At 44.8% G+C, this 23,970-nt stretch overlaps 2 protein-coding genes across 3 annotated transcripts; both read left to right on the top strand.

Moving 5' to 3' along the window:
• Positions 1-55: 55 nt before the first annotated feature.
• LOC132567252 (gastrula zinc finger protein XlCGF57.1-like) lies at positions 56-1,858 on the top strand. The gene has a single exon (XM_060232940.1). The coding sequence runs from the start codon at positions 56-58 to the stop codon at positions 1,856-1,858; it is 1,803 nt and encodes a 600-aa protein (XP_060088923.1).
• An 8,768-nt stretch (positions 1,859-10,626) lies between these two features.
• LOC132566021 (zinc finger protein 420-like) lies at positions 10,627-23,457 on the top strand. Of its 2 annotated transcripts, none has more exons than XM_060230671.1 (7): positions 10,627-10,676; positions 11,985-12,460; positions 15,954-16,023; positions 17,486-17,556; positions 17,763-17,889; positions 18,435-18,557; positions 20,770-23,457. In XM_060230671.1, exons 2-7 carry the CDS (start codon positions 12,044-12,046, stop codon positions 22,878-22,880), a joined length of 2,919 nt encoding a protein of 972 aa, XP_060086654.1. In that variant the 5' UTR covers positions 10,627-10,676; positions 11,985-12,043; the 3' UTR covers positions 22,881-23,457. The 2 variants fall into 2 exon arrangements, with proteins under 2 accessions (XP_060086654.1, XP_060086653.1); XM_060230670.1 differs by having other exon boundaries at positions 20,767-23,457.
• The last annotated feature ends 513 nt before the right edge of the window (positions 23,458-23,970 follow it).

Raw genomic sequence — 23,970 nt, 5'->3', positions numbered from 1 at the left:
TGAGAAGAATAAATCCATTCCCTGTCTAGAGGGGGATTTCCAAAAAACAAGTCACATGTTGGAGGAAAGATACAAGTGCTTAGAGTGTGGAATGAACTTCTCAGATCTAACACGATGTACTGTTCATGTTGGAATGCACACTGGAAAGAAGAATGATCAATGGCTGGAATGTGGAAAGACCATGATTGGCAGAGCAGAGTCCCTTAGACATATAAGAACGAATACAGGAGAGAAACTTTATAGTGGCTCAGACTATGACAAAAGATTCTCAGAGAAATCAGACCTCATTCAACACCAAAGAATTCATTCTGGAGAGAAGCCCTTTATCTGTTCCCAGAGTGTAATTATGTTTTTGGATGGGAAAAAGTGTAATATTCATTTTCCAAAGCAGCACATAATGAAGGCATATAAATGCTTTCAGTGTGGGAAGTACTTCAGATACAAATCGCAGTGCCTTGTGCACCAAAGGATCCACACAGCGGGGAAATCTTTTGAATACTCAGTGTCTGGGAAGAGATTCAGTCAGAGTGACCAAAGTAATCAAAGAACCCACACAGGGGAGAAGCCTTTTGAATGCTCAGAATGTGGGAAGAGATTCAGTCAAAGTGGTGATCTTCAAAAACATCTACGAATCCACACAAGGGAGAAGCCTTTTGAATGCTCAGAGTGTGGGAAGAGATTCAGTCAAAGTGGCCATCGTCAAAGACATCTAAGAATCCACACAGGGGAGAAGCCTTTTCGATGCTCAGAGTGTGGTAAGAAGTTCAGTCAGAGTGGCAGTCTTCAATGGCATCAAAGAACCCACTTAGGAGAGAAGCCTTTTGAATGCTCAGAGTGTGGAAAGAGATTCATTCACAGTGGCGATCTTCAAAAACATCACAGAACCCACACAGGGGAGAAGCCTTTTGAATGCTCAGAGTGTGGGAAGAGATTCAATCAGAGTGGCGATCTTCAAAAACATCTAAGAATCCACACAGGGCAGAAACCTTTTGAGTGCTCAGAGTGTGGGAAGAGATTCAGTCAGACTAGCAATCTTCAACAGCATCAAAGAACCCACACAGGGGAAAAGCCTTTTGAATGCTCAGAGTGTGGGAAGAGATTCAATCACAATGGCCATCTTCAACAGCATCAAAGAACCCACACAGGGGAAAAGCCTTTTGAATGCTCAGAGTGTGGGAAAAGATTCAGTTACAATTGCAGTCTTGTACAACACCTAGGAATCCACACAGGAGAGAAGCCTTTTAAATGCTCAGAATGTGGAAAGAGATTCATTCACACTAGCACTCTTCAACAGCATCTAAGAACTCACACAGAGGAGAAGCCTTTTGAATGCTATGAATGTGGGAAGAGATTCAGTGACAGTAGCAGTCTTCAAAAACATCAAAGAACGCACACAGGGGAGAAGCCTTTTGAATGCTCAGAGTGTGGAAAGAAATTCAGTCAGAGTGGCAGTCTTCAGCAGCATCGAAGAACCCACACAGGGGAGAAGCCTTTTGAATGCTCAGAATGTGGAAAGAGATTCATTCAGAGTGGCCATCTTCAGCAGCATCAAAGAACCCACACAGGAGAGAAGCCCTTTGAATGCTCAGAGTGTCGGAAGAGATTCAGTCACAATGGTGATCTTCAAAAACATCTAAGAACCCACACAGGGGAGAAGCCTTTTGAATGCTTAGAGTGTGGAAAGAGATTCATTCACAGTGGCAATCTTCAACAGCATCAAAGAACCCATACAGGGGAGAAGCCTTTTGAATGTTCAGAGTGTGGGAAGAGATTTAGTCAGAGTAGCAATCTTCAGAGTCATCTGAGAACCCACACAGAGAAGAAGCCTTTGAATGCTCAGAGTGTAGGAAATGACTGAGGGACAGAAGCACTCTTCAAACACATCTAAGAATCCACACAGGGGAGAAGCCAGTTTGTTATAATTTACTATCCCCCTCTCATGTGCCATTATCAAAGTAAGACAAAAGAAGGATTTTAGTAGGCTTCTTGGTTGCCTTGGCTTTGTCAGCATATAGCAATATACATTTAAAACAGCTTGGTTAATTGCTTTCAGGCATAGGTGCCTAGCTGCCAGTAAAAGTGATCTAAGACAAATGACTACTTTTCTTTCTAGACATGTGTTGAGACATGTGTTGTGTGTCAGTATTGTTATCTTCCACTTGCTGAGCTGTATATAATGAGGGAGTGAGCCAGTTCCTTTTACTAGAAGCATGTGCAAAGCCTTCATTTCATTGCTGGCCAAAACACTCCATGCGTACTGGATCCAAGCACTGGGGCTTCATGAAGGAATTACCCATTGTTGCAATGTATTTTTCTATATGGTGCAAGCCAATTATATCTTTTTTATCTGGTTGCAAACCTTCAGTTTTAAAGTTGACAATGATGCTCTCCAGTTGCAAGCAATTCAGCAATGAGACAAAATTTGTATAAAGAGTAAGTCCTTCTTCATTTTGTGAAGCGTTTTCTTCTTATTGTTAGCCAAAAGGCTCTTTTGAAAATGGTTTGTTTCTTACGGTTGTTACTGTGAATTTGTGTGTCAAAGATATTTGGAATTTTAAAAGTATATAAATTCAAAATAATTATATAAAAAAAGTAAGGTAGCCTATTTACATCACAGACATCTTGTTTTTTTGTAATGTATCTTCACTGAGAAATCTATGTTGACATTTAGCTCTTTTCAAGTATCTGAAGAAGTGAGCGGTGACTCATGAAAGCGCATACCTTGAATAAAACTTGGTTGAGCTTGAAGGTGCCACTGGACTTTAACTTTATTCTGTTGCTTCAGGCCAACACGGCTGCCCACCTGGATCTATCTTCATATTTTGCCATTGTGCATTTGAGCTACATTGCTTTCTGGTTTGATCCGCTTTGAGACATTTGGCAACTGCATGACATGAGAAAGAAGAACCACGTTGCAGTACTGTCACTGAAATATTTCCTGCCTCTGTGAGCAAGTATTAGTAAGCATATATTGCCGTTGTGCATTTGATTTGTTATTGTGCACCTGGGAGTCATGGTTGAATTGTGTACGGGAGCCGACTCCCACAACTTGGAGACTTTAACTGAGATTGCATATCTGAATATATATCTGAGATTGCATATCTGAATATATATCTGACTATTACTGTTGAACTTTTCAAGAGAAGAAATTCCTATAGTCTGGAGCAGGGGTGGCCAAACTTGCTTAACATAAGAGCCACATAAAATAATGTTTGAGAGCCACAAGACAGGGAGGGAAAGCAAATAGATGAGGGAGGAGGGAGGGAGAGGTGGAAACAAAGCAACTTTAACTTCAAATGCATTCTCCAAGCTGCCAACTGGTTTGGTTTGGAGAACTAATTTAAAGAGACAAATGCCTTCTTCAAGCCAGCTGATGGGGCGGTGGGGGCTTCGAGAGCCACACAATATGTGTGAATGAGCCACATGTGGCTCCCAAGCCACAGTTTGGCCACCCCTGATCTGGAGTCTGCATAGTGCTATTGTATGTGCTGGGGGAACTTGGTGGAATGGAGTTCTGGAATGTCTTTGTGGAAACAAAATTCTCAAAAAATGTTTAAAAATTCAGGAGTGGTGACTGTGTGCTTCTCCTTCATTTCCCTCTTGAATATTCCAGCATCTCCAGAAAAAATGCTCTTTGTATATGTATACATACTTAGTCTTGCATATGTATACATACTTACAGTCAGACACATTTGGTCCTTGACCACAGACCACTTAACGATATTTTAAAATAACAATACAGATTATATTTGCACTTCATTGGGGAGTACAGAGACATCTGTTATGGGCTCTTGGTTGATGGTTCAGTGTAATTTCTTGCTTTGTTCCTTTAACATCGAATACTCAAATTTGTTGTTCCCAACTGGGGATTGGCAACCCAATGGGTAATAGCCCCGCTTGGCCACACCCACTTAAAAAAAAAACATGGCAGGCAACATGGTGCTCACGGGACCACATTGGCAACCCCTGTCCTAGATGGTCTGAAGATATAGGATACTTGCTGAAGCTAAACAGGTATGGGTATGTTAGTGGCTAGATGGGGGGGGGGGGGGGAGGAAAACCCCATGAAGAATGAGGTTGGACTAGATAACCCCCAAAGTTCCTTCCACCTCTAGCCCCCCTTTGAGATGATAGTCATGTGGCTTCCTAGTTGTGATAGTGGTACAATCCTTCATCATGACCCACCAGTATCTCAGAATCACAGAGCTAGAAAGGACCTCCAGGGTCATCAATCCCCTACACACATCCCCATTGACACCTGCTCCATGCACAGAAGATGGCAAAACCCCTCCGTGATCCCTGGTCACACTGGCCTGGATAAAATTGCTTCTTGACCCCAAAGTGACAATCAGCATTTCCCTGGGCATGTAAGAAAGGGCCACAAGAACTAAACCCTGATGCAACCCTTCCTGCCCTTCCTCTCATGATCTGTAAAGACCTACGTTCATTATGAATTTACTTTTGGAGTTTTCTGTGTTTTGAATGTTTGGTTTTGAAGTCATCTCTTGAATGTTGAGCTCATAAAAGACAGTCTGTGACTGCTTCTACATAAGGGGTCTGGAGCCTGGGGGCACCTTTTGAATTCAGAGGTGGGGTGGCGGGTACAACAACGAAATGGCAGCCCTGGGAGTGCAGAGCCAGGGAGTGAGATCATGCATACCTCCGATAGTAATGCTCCAACAGTTCAGGCAGAAATTCTGTTTAACAGGATGGCTTTTAAAATGGACATCATGTTTAGAAATATTTACACACGGGTGGAATTTTAGCAGGAGTTCTTTTGCATATTAGGCCGCACACCTCTGATGCAGCCAGTCCTCCAAGAACTTACAAAAAAGAGCCTAGGGCTTCCAGGCCATGTTAGCTTCAGGGTCAGAAGCAGCTTACCGAGTGCCTCCCGGCAGCTCTTCTGAACTGTGTGAATGGAGGGGATCCTTCAAGGGGGCTCTACCGGAGACCCGGTAAGGATCTCTGGCACCAAGAGGCGCGATGATGGTGCAGAATTCCGACAAGTGCGGGATTCATAGCACCTTCTTTGCCTCCGGCTCCATCGTGCAGTCGCCATTTTCGCAATGGCACTAGAAGTGAACCGCTTGTTAGTCCAAGAGCAATGAAGATTAAATAGCGATATTCTACACTGAATGAAACATCTACAAGTAAGACACTGAAGTATTGCAAGAAAGAAAACCCCATTCGCTATTTTGAATTGGGGGGGAAAGTCAAGAAAAGGAGGGGAGGAGTGACGTCATTAGTCCCCCTCAAACCCTCCCCCCTTCTCAGTGTTAAAAGACTTAAAAATCTAAAATGGGGCTTGAGAGTGAAGAAAAATAAAAATCCTTTTTGGTGACTGGAGGAAAAATAAAGTGGAACATTGGATTTTGATTGGAGAATATAAAGTGGACTGATTTAAAGACTTAAACTGAAATAAAAGTGAAAAGTGGAAATATTGTAAAAGAGAAGAATTGGCAGAAGGTTCTTGGATTGGCACAAACCTTCACAGCTCCTTTTCTTTATTGAATGGACATGAAGGGGTCGAAGGTAGAATCGGATTGGGATATAAATGTGGCTCTAGAAATTCTTCAGGACAATTTCATGAATGGGATGCAAACTCTGCAAAAGTCTTTGCATGAATGCCTCAATCTGATACGTGACCCAACAGCTTATACTACTGAGAGTATAAATGAGCCACAGGATGTAACAAACCAGATAATATCAGAAGACCAGAAGACAGAGATGATGGGAAAAAAAGAAGCCCAGCAATATGAGAATTATTTTAAAAATGGAGTTGATGGTGAAGGAGAAAAGAGAAAGAACACCTTATCAGAGAGGAGGAGCAGCAGCGTCCCTCAAAGATCCCAAAAGAGAAAGAGAAACACAACAGCCCAGGAAATTTTAACAGACGTATGTTATTAGGACTGGCTAAAAACTGGAAGACCTTTTTTAAAAAAGAGAGACAAAAATTTTTTGAATTGTCAGAAATGGAGAAGAAATTAATATAGCCTTGGACTTTGTGAGAAATGGATTATTAGAGATGCAGTTAAAATCTGTAAACTTTGGTTAAAAATTTGACAGTTTGGAGAAAGAAAAGATTGTGATATTGGGAGGGATTTATTTAGATTATTTGGCTGGTGGTGAGGGGAAAATATATAAAAGGGTGCTTAAAATAAGAAAGGAATGAATAACAAAGATATTGGTGGGGTAGAATTGTTGGAATGGTAGAAAAGAAGAATTTGAAATCCTTAGAGGTATTATTGGGAAGAGGCTCAGATTAAAATTGTAGGGTTAAGAAATAAATGTTGGATTGAAATCTCGGTGATAGGAGGTACAAAAATTAAATATGGAGAAAGTTTAAATTTATTGGGAGATAGGTATGTAATAGATTTATTGAAAAAAATATTTGTGAGATATTTCTGGGGTGATTGTTAGAATGTGCATAGCTTGATGAAGATATTTAGTAAATAGTTTAAAGTGATAAATATATTGAATCAATAAGATCAAGATAAGAATAGGATTTATTAGACTTAAAGAAAAGAAGTAATACTTTATTATTGAATTATTTTTAAGGACCAGAATGCCTAGATTTTACAATAAAAAGTCTGTAACAGAAATAAAACATATATTGATTGAAAAAAATTTTGAGGTCCAGAAGAAATATTAGAATTTGAGATAGAGATGTTTTACTAAATATTGAAAATGTATCCAAAATTAATAATGATATGTTTAAGACTTACTGGTGATGATTTTAAGAGAAAAGATAATTATATGTAGAATTTATAATGCTCTTGTCCTATCCTGTATCCCACAACCCTTTCCCCTTACGGTGTGCAGTATGTAGAAAAAATTAATAAAACTTGTTATTAAAAAAACAAAAACAAAAAAGAGCCTTGTAAGCTCTTGGAGGACTGGCTACATCAGGGGTGTGTGGCCTAATATGCAAAGGAGCTCTGCTAGAATTCTACCCCTGGGCGTATGCACAAAAAACATGTATACATATTGAGCTATCTAACAGCCATCCGGCAGCACTTGTCTTCAGTTTTGGGGCATCTAAATTCCTTTTACATGAGCTGGGGGAAAGGTAAGGTAAGGTAAAATTTTATTTGTATCCCGCCCTCCCCCGCCGAAGCGGGCTCAGGGCGGCTAACACCAACAAAAGTTCCACCTGACCCCTCCTATTTTCTAAGACGACTCAGCAGGTGTCCTGGTGCCTCGTCTGCCTTGCGGGAGTGTCCTAAGAATTATTGTGAGATTATTGATATCTGGTAAAAGCCGTTTTTTGTCTGTGGGAGTGGCATCCTGATAAATTGAAAATCCAGACAGGAAAGCCAAAAAATGCTACATTTTAAAAATATGACGGGGGTTTTCTCTCACAGGGCAGATATGTTTGTGCTTCTGAGACTTCTCCTCCCTCTTTTCTGTTTTCTTCCAAAGAGCTCTGTGTCACAGGACTGCTAAGCTCCTTTGGCAGCTGGCTTTTCTTATCAGCAAATTGTGTAAACATCAAAGAAATGGACTCTTTCAAGTCACTATCTGTACTCTGTAAGTCTCTGTAAGAGGATAACAAACTGTGCCCAGCTAGAGACCTGAATATATTCTGGGTCTTCTCAGGACACTGAATGGGTACACTAATCATAATAATGCAATATGCACTGCATTTGACAGAGACATAATTTCCCACTAGACAGTGCGCAGTTGCTTCTAGTGTCTATTATGCATGCAAACAAATGGCCTTTTCTGGCTATTTAGATACCTGGAAATACATCAAAGGCAATTCTCACCCCCACTGGAAGGTCTCTGGAAAAGCAGCGTATATTTTTTCTAAAACTGCTGTCACCACTGCCGCCGCCGCCGCCACCACTACCACCACCACTACTACTATTACATGGCATTGTGTGTAGAATAACCAGGAGATCCTAAGATTGTCTGGTAGTCAAAAGTTCTAGATCTTTTAGTGTTATGTGCCACTAGATGGCAAACTAGACTTGTTTTTAAGACAAGAGACGTTTCAAAGGTGGGTTTGCTATTGACTGCCTCTGCGTTACCCCCCTGGTATTCCTTGGAGGTCGTCCTTCCAAATACCAGCCAAGGCTGACCCTGCTTAGCTTCTGAGATCTGACCGAATCGGGCTAGCTGGGGCTATCCAGGCCAGGGCATCGATACAATGATGAGATGCACATGAACACGTGAAGTTGCAAAAAGGGACGCATGGGAATCTCCACATTCAGAGGCAATCAATCTCTGAATCCCGGAGCCAGAAGGCAACATCAGGGAAAGGCCTTGGCTCCGATGCCCTGTCATTGGTCCTCCAGGGAAACTGGTTGGCCACTGTGTGAGACATGATGCTGGACTAGATGGACCACTGGTCTGATCCAGCAGGGCTTGTCTGATGTTCTTATGCCTTAAGCTGAAACAAACCTTTCATCCACCTGGAGATCAATTGTAATAGCGTGGGATCTTGGCACCACCTGGAGGCTGGCAACCATAATGGAACTTGGGACCTTCTGCATGCCAAGCGGATGCAGATAGCCAGTTTGGTGTAGTGGTTAAGTGTGTGGACTCTTATCTGGGAGAACCGGGTTTGATTCCCCACTCCTCCACTTACAGCTGCTGGAATGGCCTTGGGTCAGCCATAGCTTTCAAAGAGGTTGTCCTTGAAAGGGCAGCTGCTGTGAGAGTCTTCTCAGCCCCGCCCACCTCACAAGGGGGAGGAAGATAAAGGAGATTGTGAGCCACTCTGAGATTCTAAGTGGAGGGCAGGATATAAATCCAATGTCGTCGTCATCTTCAACCACTGAGCCATAGCCCCTCTGAGTCCCATGGCAGGTCCACATACTCCTGATCAATGCTCCCTCTAAGCTGTGGAGTCTTGTGAGCAAACATTCGACTTTATAAGCTACTGGCATTAAAGTTGTGAGCAAGCAATTTTTCTGCTGCATAAATTAGTTTGCTCTGGAGCCATCCTCTCTGAGCTAAGACAAAAATGTGTGAGCCGGAAGCTAAAAAACTGTGAGTTAGCTCACACTAACTCGACTTAGAGGGAACACTGCTCCACTGTTCCCAGTGCCAAGATGGAGGAATTGATGAGAGATAAGCCAGGGTCTATAGTGGGGCACTGCTACAGCACCAATCCTAAATCAGACTTTTCCCTGCAGCCACTGTGGCCGGACCTGCCTGTCCCGCATTGGTCTTGTCAGCCACCAGCGAGCCTGCAGCAGACGTGGACTATTGCACCCTTCTTAAATCTTCGTTCGCGAAGCCAAGCTGAGAGAGAGAGAGAGAGAGAGAGAGGTATAGACTAATCTGGCAAACATATCTAAAGTTATGCCAGATGTGTGTGAATCTAACCTAAGAGCGCAGGTCAGGTGGCAGTTCTGGTCTCTGAGCAGAAGAAGCAAAAAACCAAAAAAATTCTCAATCACATTGCCTGATCTACATCTAGGTAACAAAAATGTGAAGCATGCACACTGGATGGGGGATATACTTCTGAATAGCAGTGTGTGTGAACAAGACCTTGGGGTACAGGTGGACTGTAAGCAAAATATGAGCAGTCAGTGTGATGCAGCATCAAAAAAATCTAATGCAGTCTTAGAGTGTATCAGCAGAGGCATAACAGTCCCTCTGTACACTGCATCTGTCAGGCCACACCTGGAGTCCTGTGTGCAGCCCTGGAGGTCTCACTTCTAGAAGGATGTGGACAGAATGGAGCAGGTAGAGAAGAGAGCAACAAGGGTGATCGGAAGCCTGAGCAGGGGGTTGGACAAGACGGCCTTTATGGCCCCTTCTAACTTGATATGACGCTGTGACCATCTGACCACACGGACCTTCATAGAGCGCTCTTCTGATTGTGTGCCTTCCCTTAAATGTATGCGATTTGCTATGGCTCAAACACAGCCGTAGAACCAGAATTATGGACCTGACTAGTTTATGCCCAGAAACTCCTTGGTGAACATCAGGATTTTCCGAGTAGAAGCTTTTGAGAGTCAGCGCTCCCTTCGCCAGATGACGTTGTGAGTCGCGCACTGCGTCCTCTGATCCATCAGCCCTGCACCAGATGTGAATGCAGACATGATTCCCACAACTCAGGGGAGCTTCAGCCCCACAGAAGGGATTTGGGGCAGCAACAACCCCCAGGGGTGCTTTTGAAACAGCAACACAACATCCCCAAAATGGCCAAGCCACACTGTTTCATCATGTGACCACAGCCAGTTTGCACTCTTAAACAACAAACTGCATGTATTTCAGCCCACAATACCCGATCCCCTCGTCTGATGAAGAGTGCTTAGAGAGCACACGAAAGCTTACGTTCTCAACAAAACTTGGTTGGTCTTAAAGGTGCCACTTGACTCCTGCTTTGTTCAACAACACCCCCCCCCCCCCCCAGTGGTGCACCGACTCCCTAGAGAGCTAATGTGATGAAGTGGTTAGAATGTTGGACTGGGATTGGGAAAACCCAGGTTTGAACCCCTACTTGTGCCATGGGCTGAATGAAGCCCAGTCCAGGGGTGCTTTACGGGGAGGGCGGGGAGCTTTTTAGAGAGCTCTGCAGCCGTGAAAGGGTTAAAAGAGCCGCGCTGCTGGCTAGAGAGGCCGAGAGGGGAGGGTGGAGACAGAAAAAGAAGGAGGCGGGGCTTCAGACAGGTCGAAGCCGGAAGAGCCCGGCAGCCGGACAGGTTCCCTTTCCAGTAAGTACATCCTTTGCAAGCAAGGATGTTGTTCTCTGCAGGGGTTTCCCATTCATAGCCCGGGGGGAGGGTGGCGTCTGGAGGTGCCTGCCGGGGGAGCGGGGGGGGGGGGGTCTGCAGGGCTTGCAAGGCGGCTCTTTCCCGTGCGGCCTCTGGGGGATTGGGACCCGCCAAACAGCGAGGAGGTGAGGCGGGGGGAGCTCCCCAAGCCAGCCCCATCCCTGCATCCTGCCCTGCTGGAGGGTGGATGAAGTCTCTCCGGGAAAGATTTGCTAATCGTATGGTATTCACCCCGCAGCCCCTGTGCCCTAATTTGGAAAGGCTTGACTCCCCTCTGCTATTGCCCAACCCTTCCAGTCTATTAAGAAGCCTTCTGCAATGATTAAGCCCTCACCAGTTGCTTTGTCCAGGGCTCCAGTTGACCCATGTGAGAAGTGCACACTAGACAGACTGATCCCCAGAAATCGGAAGCCATGCTGATAACATCCACAATAGATTTTTAAAAATGCAAATAGTAGTGGTTTTGTCCCCTAAGGAAAAGGAAAGGAAAGGTCCCGTATGCAAGCACCAGTCGTTTCCGACTCTGGGGTGACGTTGCTTTCACAACGTTTTTATGGGGTGGTTTGCCATTGCCTTCCCCAGTCATCTACGCTTTCTCCCAGCAAGCTGGGGACTCATTTTACCGACCTTGGAAGGATGGAAGGCTGAGTCAACCTTGGGCCGGCTACCTGAATCCAGCTTCCGCCGGAATTGAACTCAGGTCATGAGCAGAGAGTTCAGACCACAGTACTGCAGTACTGCTACTTTACCACTCTGCGCCCCAAAGGACCAAACAAAAGTATCTTTAAAAGCTTGATATGTAGCATAGCACAGCACTATCAATCCAGATCTGCAAACTACAACAAGGACGCTCGCACTAATCCTTAAGGTTTGGAGCCCCGTGGCGCAGAGTGGTAAAGCTGCAGTACTGCAGTCTGAGCTCTTTGCTCACGACCTGAGTTCGATCCTGGTGGAAGCTGGGTTCAGGTAGCCGGCTCAAGGTTGACTCGGCCTGCCGAGGTCAGTAAAATGAATCCCCAGCTTGCTGGGGGAAAGTGTAGATGACTGGGGAAGGCAATGGCAAACCACCCCGTTAAAAGCCTGCCATGAAAACGTGATGCGATGCCATCCCAAAGTCAGAAACAGCTGGTGCTTGCACAGGGGACTACCTTTACCTTTTTAAAGTCTTCACTAGGGTCAGAGATGTAACTCCGTTCTCTTTTGTTTTCGTCTTGCCTTATTGATATCTTTCCCTTACCCTTTTTACAGCCAAGTGAAGGAGAGTGTCTTTCCAGAGTCAGAGGCAACGCAAGAGAAAGGGGAAGGAGATGGAAGAGAAGGACTCAGAAAGCCCTGGTGAAATATCAAAGAAATATCCCCATCCTATCCAAGCAGGGAGTGAGGCTGAATTTTGGGAAAGAGCTGTGCCGGAGATCTTGGTTCAAGACGCTGTGACCGCAGATGTACGTAGCCAGCGCTTCCGGCAGTTCTGCTACGATGAGACTGATGGGCCCCGAAAGGTTTGCAGCCAGCTCCATGGACTTTGCAACCACTGGCTGGAGCCCGAGAGGCATACCAAGAAGGAGATTGTTGACCTGGTGATCCTGGAGCAGTTTCTGGCCATCCTGCCCCAGGAAGTACAGGGCTGGGTGAGAGGATGCGGGCCCGAGACCAGTTCCCAGGCAGTGGCCCTGGCTGAAGGTTTCCTCCTGAGTCAGACAGAGGAGAAGAGGCTGGCACAGCAGGTGAGGGGCCTTCAGTTGCTCCCTTAAAGCAATGAGCTTATCTTAAGTCTTCTTGCGAGCTATTTCTGTGTGGGTTTTAACTGCCATCCAGTCGCTTCTGACTTAGGGCAACCCTAGGAACATCCTCTCGTTAACAGTCCTGCTCAGGTCTTGCAGACTGAGGGCTGTGGCTTCTTTGACTGAGTCAATCCATTATGTGTTTGGTCTTCCTCTTTTCCTGTTACTTTCCACTTTTCTTAGCATCATTTGTCTTTCCCAGTGACTCTTGTCTTCTTGGAATGTCATCAAAATACGATAGCCTCATTTGAGTTGTTTTAGCTTCCAGGCTGAGCTGAGGCTTGAATTGATCTAAAAGCCACTTATTCATATTTTTGGCAGTCTTAAGTATCCGTAGAAACTGTAACCTGTCCATCAGCACAGAAAATCAACAGTATTCCTGTCAGCTTTCTTCATTGCCAGCTTTCTCTCACGCACATGGAGAATACCAAGGCACAAATTAGCTTGATCTTGGTCACCAGGGACACATCCTTACACTTAAGAATCTTTTCTAGCTCCCTCATGGTGAGGGCCAGCCCCAGACCCTTTGGCATCCTAGGCAAGGCTAACTACTTGTGCCCCCCCCCCCCTCCTTCTCTGGGGTAGCTGTGGCCAGATCTCTCCAATCTATCCTGTGGGCCCACAGGACAGAATGAAGGGATTGGGCCACTGCTGTGGCGCAGCACTAGAGAAAGGGGTTTAAATTTTAAACCCCTTCTCTGGGGTTGTGCCACGGAGGCAACCTAATCCCTCCATTCTACCTTATGGGCCCTTAGGACAGAATGGACTCCATTCCATCCTATAGGCCCATGCAATAGAATGGAGGGGGCCACATTGATCCCAGAGAAGGGATTGCCCAGTGGTCGCTGCCTCTCAAAGGCTCCCAAGAGGCTGGGGGGGGGATCCTCTCTCTGTGTTTGCACCCCATGGGTGCAAAAGCAGGGAGAAGCCCCCACCGCCCACGCACCTCATGAGTCTCCTGAGAGGCGGTGGGGGGGGAGATCTTCTCCTCACTTTTGCACCTCAGGGGTGCAAAACCATGGAGAAACTCTGCCACTGCAGTGAGGCACAGTGGGGGGACTCTGAGAGGCAGCCACTGGGCAGTACCGCTCCAAGTCACATCTGGCATGCCCAATTTGGTACCCCCAGAAGGCCGGCACCCTAGGCAAATGCCTAATTTGCCCTGTATTATATCATAGTTTATTACAGTCTCAGGACCAGAATACAGTGTAAACATAATATGAAAAAGTAAAAACAGACATAGCATACAAAAATAGAGATCTATGTTTAAGAACTTTTAACATGCAATTCCCGCAGTCTAAGAATTAATGCACAAAACTCAGCAACTGAATGTGTAATCTCTGGATTCTTATCTGATAAGATCCAATGAAGTCTTGCTTTGTTTGTATTAATATAACCAGGTATCCTATTGACTAATGGAGTAATAATTCTAAAACGAGCCTTGCTATAGTATGGGCAACTGAAAAACATATGCTCTACAGATTCAACCTCGCTTAAAGGGCATGAGCACAGCCTTTCTGAGTAGGGGGTTTTATTGTACCTGCCTTGCATAACTGCAGATGGAAGGGCAGAACATCTAGCCAGAGCAAATGTCCTTCTAAAATTTAATCTTTCCACTGAGGTCAGATATGATGCCGGCTTAATAGTGCTTTAGATATTTAACAACACCCCGAGTTTTGATGCACAAGAGATGTCAGACTGTCGCTCTATATCCTCAATTCTGTGTTTAATTAGCCCTTTAGCTTGTCCATAAGATAAAAGTAGCTGAGGTGAAAAGCCAGTTTTGTGAATATGGCTGTAAACTGCCTTGAGCCAACTGGATTTGCCCAGTAGCAGGGCTGCTCATGGCTACCCTTCCCAGTCTCAGTCTCCTGGTTTCTTGTTTTCAGTCTCCCTTTTGGTTGATAAATGGGCACGAGGAACAGAAAATCTTGAATGATTTCTGTTTCTTCATCATCAGCCTTAAATTTCTGTAATTCCACACCAGTCATAACTTTTGTCTTCCTGATCTGCGGCTGTCATCTTCCTTTAGCACTTTTTGCTTTAACCTTCATGAGTAATGATTTCAAGTCTTCACTACTTTCTGCCAGTGAGGTGGTGTCGTCTGCATATCTCAGACTTTTTATATTCCTTCCTCCAGTTTTCAGTCCGTCATCTAAATCTAATCCACCTTTCCTAATGGTATGTTCTGCTTATAGGCTGAAGAGACAGGATGATAAAATGCATCATAGTCTGGCATCCTTGCCAATTGGAAACCATTCTGTTTCTCTGTCCAAACAGTGGCCTCTTTCCCAGAGAATGCAGGATGTGCATCAAAACTGTCAGATTTTATGACCTCCCCTTTTCTTTTCAAATCCAGCCATAGCTTTTTATCATCACTACAGTCAAAAGCTTTGATGTAAGCTGTGAATCACTAGCTTTTTTCCTTCTGAAATTCTCTTCTGTTCTCCATTAAGCAACATAAATTAGCAATATGATCTCAAGTGCCTCTTCCTTTTGTGAATCCACCTGGACCTTCGGGCATTTCTCTTTCGATATATGATAACAGTCCTGGAGCATCACTTGGCTTGCATGAGGAATTAATAAAATGGTCCAATAGTTGCTACGGACCTTGACATCTCCATTTTTTTGGAACTGGAATGTAAAGTGAACGTTTCCAGTCTGTAGGCCACTGTTTTGTTTCCATCTTAGTTAACATGTTTTTATTGTATTTATTTGTTATTCAATTTTTAGCCCGCCCTTCCTGTAGAACAGGCTCAGGGTGGGTTACATCACAAAGGCTAGATGGCCATCTGACAGCGATGAGGATCCTGTGAATTTGGGGTAGGTATTTGTGGGTTTCCTGCATTGTGCAGGGGGTTGGACTAGATGACCCTGGAGGTCCCTTCCAACTCTGTGATTCTATAAAAACAATCAACAATAAAAAAAAACAATTTAAAATATATAAAATCTAAAATTACAGAGAACAATAGGTACTAAATGGCAAATTCTGCCTCACAGACATGGATGGCCTGTTGTCCAGCAGGTCTTATAGCACTGGGATGGAACGTTCTTGTTAAGTTGTTGCTGGACTCCTTTACTGTGACTTAGGATACTTCTACCGATATCCCACCTACTTCTGGGGATTTGTTTCCCCCTGTTGTCCTCAGTGCAGCTTTACTTTCTAAAACCCTTCATTTTTCTTGAAAGGAATCTGTCTTCCTTTCATCTCTTTTTTTTATAACGTTTCAACGTATTGTTCCCATCTTTTCTTAGATATTTCTACTTCTAGATAATTCACTAAGCTGGGAAGGAAACCCAATCCTGGTTCCTGCCCTTATGGTTGTAGCCGCCCTGGTGGTGAAGTCAGGGATGAGGAATCTGGGAGAGGGTCAGGATCCATCTCTTCAGCCTGTTCCATTCCTTCTCTTACCCCTCTCCCTTGCTGTTGTTTCAGACGTGGGGAGGATCCATGAAAGAGGAAGCAAAGTTCTCTGAGGTCCATGCCCAGGATGCCTTGTCAAATGGTAAGGGGGCCTCCTGCCCAGAGGGGATATGTGCATGTAATGAAGTTGTTGAGCAGGAGGTTCAGGACAGGAGAAAAGGAAATATTTCTGCAGAGTATGTAGCATGGAGTTATGGGAAATAGTGCCACACGATGTTGTGATAGCGACTCCACTTTGAGGTGGAGTATATAGTTTCATGGAGAGTAATTTCATTCTTTATTTACATTGAAATATATGTATCTCAGCCAATGTTCCCTCTAAGCTGCAGAGTCTTGTGAGCAAAAATTCTGCTTTGTGAGCTACTGGCATTAAAGTTGTGAGCTACTGCATAAATTAGTGTGCTCTGGGGCCATCCTTCCTGAACTAAAACAAAAATTTGTGAGCTGGAGGCTAAAAATCTGTGAGCTAGCTCACACTAACTCAGATTAGAAGGAACACTGATCACAGCTTTCTTCTGTTAGAAAGACTTGAAGTGGCTTTTAAAAAGAAAAGGAAGACAAATCTGGGTGAGTTTACTGGCCAGGGGAATCAATGGAACTTCCATGTTCTCCTGACCTAGATTGCTCAGACTAGCCCAATGTCCTCAGATCTCAGAAGCTAAAAATGGTCAGCTCTGGTTAGTTTTTGGATTGGGAGACCACCAAAGAAATTCAGGGTTGCTATGCAGAGGCACACTGCCTCCGAATGTCTCTTACCTAGAATAACTGGAGTCGCTGTAAGTCAGCTGTGACTTCACAGTACTTTATAAGCACTCCCCCCCTCTGCAATTTGGGTTCTGTGTCTCTGCTTCAAAACAGAGTGTCTCTGTGTCTCTGCTTCAAAACAGGGGCCCACAGTCAGAAAGAGGATGCTGGATTAGGGATGCCCGGCCATGGCCTAGTGCTCCTCTGAGGTTTAAGGGTGGAGCAGGGGCTTGAGGGTGGATAGGGTGTCATTTTGTCAGGCCGTGTACCTGAATGTGAAGTCAGAACATCAGCCGATGCTGTGGAAACACATTCAATACATTGGTAGTACCCTAGAATTCCTTGAGCGTCAGCTGATGTGTTAAGATCACATGACTTTGGGGCTGGATATGCTGGCGATATGTCATGCCACATAACTTCCAGTTGCCTCTTTTTCTCCTGCCAGTGTGGGCTCCTGGATGGGTAAGAAGGTCCAGCGGGTGGAAGAATGTCATGCCCGGGCTTTTGGTCTGACCTAGCAGGGATGTTGCAACCATTTGAGCTCCACAGGGCCCATTTGAAGTCTCACAGAAGTCTGATATATGTAGGCAGTGTTTATAACCCCCCAAGGCTCATGGATAACTGGAGCTTCTCTTCTACCTCTCCCACGGTTTATTAGAAGTTATACAAATTTCCTTGAGTGTAAAGAAGACCAGGTTTCAGAATCTTGGGAATGGGGATGTATGAGCAAGATTGAGACAAGCAAAGAAAATAGGAATTGGAGGCTAAAATTCTTCTTTCCCATTTTGTCTCCCTTGCAGGCAGTGAAGAGACGTTATGGAGCCCACTTCTTTGCAGAGAAGTGGGAACAGCTGCTCGACCTCTGGTCCAGGTGTGCATGGGGGGGAATGAACGGGGGATAGTCAGGGCCCTCCCTTCCACTCAGGGATGTGTGTGCTCCTGCTGTCTGAGGAAGAGAGCCTCTGAAGCACATTGCCTTTATAAATGCTGAGCTCTGTGTCCTGCACCACAAACTACCCCTGTTGAGAGTCTCTTCCTGCCATGATATCTAATGAGGGAATCTGCTTTTTCTTTCAGTCTCCATTTTCTTTTGAGGAGGTGGCCGTGTATTTCACCATGATGGAGTGGGCCCTGCTGGATCCAGGCCAAAAAGCTCTCTACAGGGATGTCATGCTGGAGAACTATGAGAGCGTGGCTTTTCTGGGTAAGGGTCTTTCATAGGTGTGAAAGGTGCACGTAGCTGTATCTTGAATGATGCATTAATCAAAATATTGAACACCGGTATATGTTTGAGTGACTGCCCAGTGACTTAGCTGCCAGTGAGTGCTTTGAGCAGTTGGGGTGGCCGTGAAAGGGATGTTCATCATCCCAGGTTGAATGTTACAAGCCACCCCACTTCTCCAGCGGCAACTTAGGCCAGGTTTGTGGCCATCACCCAAGCCGGAGAGGATGTCTTGACATGAGGCCAAGGCGGGGCTAGGAGGGTTTCAGAAAGATTCTCGAAGGAGCCAGATCCCAATTTCCCAGTTGTCAGCCTTTGCAAATTCCCTTCCCCAGACAGGATTTTGTCAATGCACTCTGACTGTAATCTGGAAAAAAAATCTATTCTCCTATAGCGTGGTTAGGGTTTGGGGCTTTGATTTGTCCCCATGGTTCCGCCCTTCCAGAAGAAATGTTCCTCTTACTGGGATTTCTTTCCTTCCCCATATAAGAATGATCACTTTCTCTCTCCCTCTCTCTCCACTAAAGAAGCCAGGAATGTAAGAGACACTGTAGTGGAGACAGACAAAGGCCTCGCATCGGAAGAATGGCTGCAAAGTGTCTCCGGAAGACCTCAAGAGACTATTTCCTTCCCAAGTGAACTGACTGCAAGTGGGTATCCATTTCAGTTATGTCAAGGGAATGGACAAGGAATCCCCATGGGACCAGTGCTCCCTCTGAGTTAGCATGAGCTAGCTCACAGAATTTTAGTCTCTAGCTCACACAATTTTTTCTTAGCTCAGGAAGGATGATTTATGCAGCAGCTCACAAGTTTAATGCCAGGAGTTCACAAAGTAGAATTTTTGCTCACAAGACTCTGCAGCTTAGAGGGAGCATTGCATGGGACCTTTCTCCTTCACTTCTAAACAACTGTTGGGTCTGGTAGAATCCCCAAGCCTGCTGAGTAAGGAGGAAGAGAGGCCTTCTGGGGCCTGGAATCTGGAGGCTCAGAAGCTCATCTGGGTCTTAGCTCAGTTATGTCTGTTGAGTGATTGCACTATCCTTAAATACTGGAGATTCCAGGGAAGGGGGGGGGGGGTTAGATAAGAACATTCATGCTAGATGAGGCCAAAGGCACATCAACCCTTTCCTACAATGTTTGCGTGGATGCCTTTAGGCCTTGCCAGTAGGTGGAGATGGGTCTAAGTGCTTTCTTGGGAGCTGTTCTACCTTGCAGCGGAGGCCTGCATCAGTTAACATTGCCACCCAAGGGAAACTGGCTCGAGCCAAACGACACAGCAACCTCATTTGTGGAGACGGGAATCAGTTCTCACTCTCCCCAAGAGGGTAAAATCATATGCTATTGATGATATTCCCGCTGACCCAGTGAGTAGAGAGACAAGTTCTCAGTTGAAGCACTGTCTGTTGAGCCGCACCAGGATAGGGAAAGCACTGCAGCAACCTCTCCTTTTCCCCAGAGGTAAGCAGACAACTCCTTCCCAAAGGCTGTCCCACCCACCCACTTGAGGCAGGAAAGCATCTGCCATGGCAAAACACACACACAGCAAGAGAAAAGCGAGGTATACCTGTCTCATCGGCATGCTCCGATGCCCAGGTTTCTCCGAGGACCACAAAGGCAGGAGGGAAGTCATGTAGGTAAGAGAAAGGAAAGGCACGTTCCTTGCCAAGGAGGGGACCTCCCTGAAACTCCAGTCCATGAAGAAAGGTCAGTCAACAAAAGAAGGAAAAAAGACCTCCATGTGAACCAGAGAATGCACTGCAAGGAAAAGGAACACGAAAGTGTGGTGTTTGCAATCAGAGAACGAATGTCATTTTGCAGACACTAATTCCCTTAGGGGAGAAACAGCATAATTGGTTGGTGTGCCTCAACCAGGGCCAGGACTGGAAAAGCCCTTTTTCAGCCCTGGCCCCTACTTGGTAGAATCAGCTCATGGAGATCCAGACCCAACCTGAGCTACTGCCATTTCGTAAGGCAAGCAAGACCGAGCTATTCCGCCAGGCTTATGGCTGAGGCAGCAGGTGTCCTATTCCAGCTGCTATTCCATCAGTAGGTCTCCCTTGTGGTGACATTGTGCCTACCGCAGTGCTATCCTGCTACTACTACCATAATTTAGTCTGGACCTGTAATTGTTTACCTTGTATGGTGTGCCCTTCCCACTTGTGGTGCACTCTATTTACTGTTTTATTGTTTTTACTTGTTTAATCTTAATGTAGTGTTTTAACTTTGAACAATAGGTTTTTAAATTGTTATTATTGTATGTTGTGATCTGCCCTGAGCTTGTTTACAGGAAAGGGCAGAATATAAGCCTACTAATTCTCCAGTTTGGTGTAGTTGTTAAGAGTCAGTTTGGTGTAGTGGTTAAATGTGCGGACTCTTATCTGGGAGAACCGGGTTTGATTCCCCACTCCTCCACTTGCACCTGCTGGAATGGCCTTGGGTCAGCCATAGCTCTTGCAGGCGTTGTCCTTGAAAGGGCAGCTGCTGTGAGAGCCCTCTCAGCCCCACCCACCTCACAGGGTTTCTGTTGGGGGGGGGGGGAGAAGATATAGGAGATTGTAAGCTGCTCTGAGTCTTTGATTCAGAGAGAAGGGCGGAGTATAAATCTGCAATCATCATAAACAAATAAATAAGTGCCAGAAAAAGCTTCAGTTGGAAAAGAGCCCTTTCTTTACATCAAAGAAACCAGACAGGTGGGCACTGGGGAGCTGTATAAGTGGAGTCCAAACCAACTATATGATGCAGGAGAATTAATATACTTTGAAGCCACTGAACTATTTGGAAGGTGGATGGAACTTCAGGTGCAAATCAGACCTCCTTGCGTGGATTATAACAGGGTCACTCTCTTTCTCTTTATTCCAGCAGGGCATGATCAGAGAAATGAGGAGGATAAGGAACTGTATCATCTATCACCAGATGAGGTCAAGATTCAAGGCAGGCTGAAGAGGCAGAAAGTCAGCCATAGGGGGAAGGAGAAGAATAAATCCATTCCTTGCCGAGAGGGGGATTTCCAAGAAGCAATTCACATGTTGGAGGAAACATACAAGTGCTTGGAGTGTGGAATGAACTTCTCAAATCTAACCCAATATAATGTCCATGTCCAAGTACACATTGGAAATAAGAACTATCAATGTCAGAAGTGTGGAAAAGTTATGATATGCAAAACAGAGTTCCTTAGACATCTAAGGACACATACAGGAGAGAAATTTTATAGTGGCTCAGGCTGTTGCAAGAATTTCTCAGAGAAATCGGACCACCTTCAACACCAAAGAATTCATTCTGGAGAGAAGCCCTTTATTTGTTCTGAGAGTGTAATTATGTATTTCGGTGGGAAAAAGTGTAACATTCATTTTCCAGAGCACCACATAATGAAGGCATATAAATGCTTTCAGTGTGGGAAGTACTTCAAATACAAATCCCAGCGCCTTGTTCACCAAAGGATCCACACAGCTGGGAAACCTTTTGAATACTCAGAGTCTGGGAAGAGATTCATTCCGAGTAACCAAAGTCATCTAAGAATCCGCACAGCGGAGAAGCCTTTTGAATGCTCAGAGTGTGGAATGAGATTCAGTCACAGTAGCACTCTTGAGGAACATCAAAGAATCCACGCAGGGGAGAAGCCTTTTGAATGCTCAGAGTGTTGGAAGAGATTCAGTCACAGTAGCACTCTTGAGGAACATCAAAGAATCCACACAGGGGAGAAGCCTTTTGAATGCTCAGAATGTGGAATGAGATTCAGTCACAGTAGCACTCTTGAAGAATATCAAAGAATCCACACAGGGGAGAAGCCTTTTGAATGCTCAGAGTATGGGAAGAGATTCAATCATAGTAGCACTCTTGAGGAACATCAAATAATCTGCACAGGGGAGAAGCCTTTTGAAAGCTCAGAGTGTGGGAAGAGATTCAATCATAGTAGCACTCTTGAGGAACATCAAAGAATCCACGCAGGGGAGAAGCCTTTTGAATGCTCAGAGAGTGAGAAGCGATTCAGTCACAGTAGCACTCTTGAGGAACATCAAAGAATCCACGCAGGGGAGAAGCCTTTTGAATGCTCAGAGTGTGGGAAGAGATTCAGTCAGAGTGGCGATCTTCAAAAACATCTAAGAACCCACACCGTGGAGAAGCCTTTTGAATGCTCAGAGTGTGGAAAGAGATTCAGTCACAGTAGCACTCTTGAGGAACATCAAAGAATCCACACAGGAGAGAAACCTTTTGAATGCTCAGAATGTGGGAAGAGATTCAGTCAGAGTGGTGATCTTCAAAAACATCTAAGAACCCACACAGGAGAGAAGCCTTTTGAATGCTTAGTGTGTGGTAAGAGATTCAGTCAGAGTGGCCATCTTCAAAGACATCTAAGAATCCACACAGGGGAGAAGCCTTTTGAATGCTCAGAGTGTGGTAAACGATTCAGTCAGAGTGGTGATCTTCAAAAACATCACAGAGCCCACACAGGGGAGAAGCCTTTTGAATGCTCAGAGTGTGGGAAGAAATTCAGTCAGAGTAGCAATCTTCAACAGCATCAGAGAACTCACACAGGGGAGAAACCTTTTGAATGCTCAGTGTGTGGAAAGAGATTCAGTCACAATGGCCATCTTCAACAGCATCAAAGAACCCACACAGGGGAGAAGCCTTTTGAATGCTCAGAGTGTGGGAAGAGATTCAGTCATAGTTGCAGTCTTGTACAACATCTAGGAATCCACACAGGGGAGAAGCCTTTTAAATGCTTAGAGTGTGGAAAGAGATTCAGTCACAGTAGCACTCTTCAACAGCATCTAAGAACCCACACAGGGGAGAAGCCTTTTGAATGCTCAGAGTGTGGGAAGAGATTCAGGGACAGTTGCAGTCTTGTACAACATCTAGGAATCCACACAGGGGAGAAGCCTTTTAAATGCTTAGAGTGTGGAAAGAGATTCAGTCACACTAGCACTCTTCAACAGCATCTAAGAACCCACACAGGGGAGAAGCCTTTTGAATGATATAAATGTGGGGAGAGATTCAGTCACAGTAGCAGTCTTCAAAGTCATCTATAAACCCACACAGGGGAGGTGTCTTGAATGCTCTCAGAGTGTGGGAAGTGATTAAGAGAAGCACTCTTCAAAAACATCTAAGAATCCACATAGAGGAGAAGCCTTTTGAATGCTCAGAGTTTTGAAAGGGATTCATTTACAGTAACAGTTTTGAAAAGCATCAAAGAACCCACAAAGGGGAGAAGCCTTTTGAATTCTCACACTGTGAGAAGAGATTCATTCAAAGTGCCCATCTTGAACAGCGTGAAGGAATCCACAGATGGCAAAAATCTTTTGAATACAAAAGAGATTGAGTCAGCAGCATCTAAGAACCCACACAAGGAAAAGCCATGTAACTTCTTAGCCTAGGGATATCAGACTTATTTGTTATGAGGATCTGAATTAACGCCACTTTGTTGGGTTGGGCCATGTGTGCCATACAATGTAACCTCAGGTACCAGAGATACAAATTTTAGAAAGTACAAAGGCAAACCCAATTAATGTTATTTTCTACTCTGATTATAAACATATTAAAGAATTAACAGCCCCACAGTATTCCCTTTATTTAGCAGTCTTTGATAATTGATAACTTTGATAATTTCCTCAAAATCTGGAGTCAGTGTCTGTGCTGTAGCAATCATGAGTATGCTGCTTAGGTGCGTATGTATACATTGAGAGTGCCCTTTTGATAGATGGACACATTCCAGAATAGAGCTGTTCACGGACATATGTTGTCGCAAACACAGACAGAATTTTAGAAGTATATGGGGGGTAGTTTGTGTTGGGATAAAAAAATGCACGAAGGGGACAGATTGTTATTTTCAATGGAAGCTCTTTATCTTACTACTATAGAAGGAAGGGAAATAACTTTGGGAGGTAGAATAAAATAACAAACAGTTAAAAGGCTACATACAGTCTACATTAAGGTTACATAAAACAGGGCGGCAACTGCTGCAACAAACATACAAGCCAGAAGCCAGGCAGTTAGCCAGGTGGAGGCAGGTGTGAGGTGGAAACCCATCTGTACAACCTCACACCTGGTGCACGCCAACCACAACAT

Source organism: Heteronotia binoei, chromosome 2 (assembly GCF_032191835.1).
Source record: "Heteronotia binoei isolate CCM8104 ecotype False Entrance Well chromosome 2, APGP_CSIRO_Hbin_v1, whole genome shotgun sequence".
Taxonomy (NCBI): domain Eukaryota; kingdom Metazoa; phylum Chordata; class Lepidosauria; order Squamata; family Gekkonidae; genus Heteronotia; species Heteronotia binoei.
Note: the sequence above shows the minus strand (reverse complement) of the source record. Positions and strands in the feature narration are given on the sequence as shown.

Coding starts and splice junctions, on each gene's coding strand:
- LOC132567252 (XM_060232940.1), top strand. CDS start 56: ATGTTGGAGGAAAGATACAAGTGCTTAGAGTGTGGAATGAACTTCTCA.
- LOC132566021 (XM_060230670.1), top strand. CDS start 12,044: ATGGAAGAGAAGGACTCAGAAAGCCCTGGTGAAATATCAAAGAAATAT. Junction 17,557..17,762: donor CTGCTCGACCTCTGGTCCAG/GTGTGCATGGGG, acceptor TTTTTCTTTCAG/TCTCCATTTTCTTTTGAGGA. Junction 18,558..20,766: donor CCCAAGTGAACTGACTGCAA/GTGGGTATCCAT, acceptor TCTTTATTCCAG/CAGGGCATGATCAGAGAAAT.